Source organism: Bactrocera latifrons, unplaced genomic scaffold (genome assembly GCF_001853355.1).
Source record: "Bactrocera latifrons isolate USDA-ARS-PBARC rearing strain unplaced genomic scaffold, ASM185335v1 scaffold_745, whole genome shotgun sequence".
In the NCBI taxonomy this organism is placed as follows: Eukaryota; Metazoa; Arthropoda; class Insecta; order Diptera; family Tephritidae; genus Bactrocera; species Bactrocera latifrons.
Window position 1 is genome coordinate 11,463 of NW_017537429.1, and position 2,803 is coordinate 14,265.

Here is a 2,803-nt window from a genome sequence, read left to right on the forward strand (position 1 = left end):
AGTTTTCCAGCAGTACAAATATCAGAAATTCTTTTTTTTAGACTTGTACAACACAAGTCGATAACTTATATGAGCGTACATATATATCGACGCAGCTTTTTGCGAACCACGGCAAAATATTTTAGATTTGGCAAMTATTTTAAATCGACGAGAACTTTTTTGCCACTTTTTCTCACTCCTTTCTGTGTTTTGCGAGTTCGTCATTTTTCCAGCAGTACAAATATCAGAAATTGTTCAATTTATGATTTTCATCGCCGCGAAAAGACGCTTGCCGGCAAAGCCATGATCGGGGATGGTGTTTGCTTTTATGAATGAAGCAAGTGTGCCTGTTGAAAATACGCTTGCGTTCATGAATGAAAATGTTGTTGTTACGTGTTGTACTATAAATTTAGGCATTGGCTATTCGGCTGCCACATTGACGCTGCTGATTGTTGTCTTTTGTTGGTGACATATTTACATGTGTATGTCCATGTATGTATGTAGGGTTGTGTATACATTATTTGCTCGGCAATATGTACATGTATATATATATAGTATAATCGTGTCGTTTGTTTTCATATACTTGTCTATTTATTAGGAAGTTCACTACATTTTTTACGACGTTTTATCCAAAAATAGTTATTTTTACGTTTTTATGTTTGAATCATGAAGTTGATGAAAGTATGCCGGAGCGCTAAACATGTGGTCCTTTCCCTCTACGGTGTCGTAATGGCCGGCTCATTGAGTCGTCACACCGCGTAGTAGCTAGTGAGTGACGGTCGTTGGAGTGAGACGGCAAATGAGTGCTGTCGGCAAAATCAGCTGTGGGCTGGTGTGGCGCAGTTGCCACATCCACTTCCCTTCCAGTGACTTGATCGAAAAGAGAGAGGCACGAATTGTTTTTGTTGGGTTGTGTGGTGATTTTTGAGGTGTGGATTGTTAATTGTCTGTTAWCTCAATGTATGCTGGCTTTAGCATGTCGATTGAGACTGTTTTGTCTGCCTCATTGATCCTGATGATGTAGGTTTTGTTGTCTACACGCTGGATGACTTCATTAGGACCAGTGTATGGTTGTTCCAGAGGCTTCTTGATGGAGTCTACTCTCTTGAAGACGTGGGTGCACGTGTCAAGGTTTTTGAGTAGGAACAGCTTGTGTTTGGTGTGATGAGCTGTTGGTGTTGGCCTGATTGCTTGGATAATTTGCCTGTATTTCCTCACGAATGTTTGTGGATCAGCTGATGTGCTTGCTGTAACAAAGAAGTCACCGGGTATACGCAGTGTAGTCCCGAAAAGCATTTCCGCACAAGGTGTCTCATTGTTGCACGTAAGAGCAGCCTTGAGTGTGCGGTGCCACCGTTCCACCAGACCATTCCATTGAGGATGATACGGTGTCGTTCTGATACGATGAATGCCCAGCATTCGTGAGAGTGAGGTGAACAGTGCTGATTCAAATTGCAGACCTTGATTAGTGGTGATTGTCAATGGTGTACCGAATTGACAAATCCGCTGAGTATAAAAGGCGTGTCCAACTGTCTCAGCTGTCATGTTGTTGAGTGGTATGGCGTGTGGCCATCTACTGAAGCGGTCAATGATCGTCAGACAATATCGAAGGTCCTTGACTCTGGGCAGCTCTATGAGATCCAGGTGGACGTGCTCGAAGCGATTGTCTGGTACGTCAATATGGTTTGGTGTGGTGCGATTGTGACGATGGACTTTGGAACGTTGACATTGTATGTAGTGTCTGGACCAGAGGAGTGCGTCTTTTCTAATACCTGGCCAGACGAATCTTCCGCTGAGTTCGTTGGTTGTGGCCCTGCCACTAGGATGAGAAAGACCATGGATGACGTCAAAAGCCTGGCGTCTGAGTGGAAGATAAGGTCGCACAATATTATTAGTCACATCACATAGTCTATCATGACCTTCCATGTTCAGCAGGTGCAGCTTGAGAGATGTGCTGGATTGGACATCACTAAGCTGGTCATCTTGGAGTTGTGCCAGCGCAATGGTCTCAGCATCAAGYTTGGTTGGCATGGTTATGGCATTGATCCTCGAGAGCGCATCAGACATTTTCTATGCCCTTGGTATGGAAAATCTGAGATGAGAACTGTGAGATATAGATATTGACGTAGTTGGCGAGGTGATGCCTTGTCAGCGTGTTGAGAAAAAACGTAGATGATTGGCTTGTGGTCGGTGAAGATGCTGAAGTTTCTTCCCTTGAGAATGTGCTTGAAAAACTTGATGGCAGCAAAGATGGCCAGAAGTTCACGATCGTACTTGGAGTACCTGGTCTCTGCTGGGCTGAGCTTGCGGGAGAAAAAGGCCAGTGGTTGCCATGAGTCCTTGTGTCGCTGTTCAAGAACGCTCCCAATGGCTACATCCAAGGCGTCGGATCCCAATGAGAGGATGGCGTATGTTGCGAGGAAAGCCAGGCGCGTGGCTTGGATGACACTTCTCTTGCAGTCTTGCCAAGCTTGATCTGCAGAAGGTGTCCACTGGGTTTTAGTGTTGTCCTTCCTTTGTATGGTGATTGTATCTGGGCCGCTTGAGGGATCGCTCGCCGGTAGTAGTTGACGATCACCAGGAAAGGACGTAGATCGCTGACGGTTTCTGGCTTTGTGTAATCGGCGATTGCTTGCGTGCGTTCGGCGGGTGGAGTGTAGCCGTCTTTGTTGATGGTGTACCCGAGGTAGATGATTTCAGACTTGCCAAACTGGCACTTCTTTGGATGGATGGTGAGATGATGTGCACGCAGGACTTCAAAGATGGTGGTGAGATGACGTAGGTGCTGTTCGGCGGACTGAGAATAGACAATCAGATCGTCTAT

At 45.5% G+C, this 2,803-nt stretch overlaps 1 protein-coding gene across 1 annotated transcript; it reads right to left on the minus strand.

Moving 5' to 3' along the window:
- Positions 1 to 918: 918 nt before the first annotated feature.
- LOC108976303 lies at positions 919 to 2,046 on the minus strand. The gene has a single exon (XM_018945316.1). It carries the CDS (start codon positions 2,044 to 2,046, stop codon positions 919 to 921), a length of 1,128 nt encoding a protein of 375 aa, XP_018800861.1.
- Between the last annotated feature and the right edge of the window lie 757 nt (positions 2,047 to 2,803).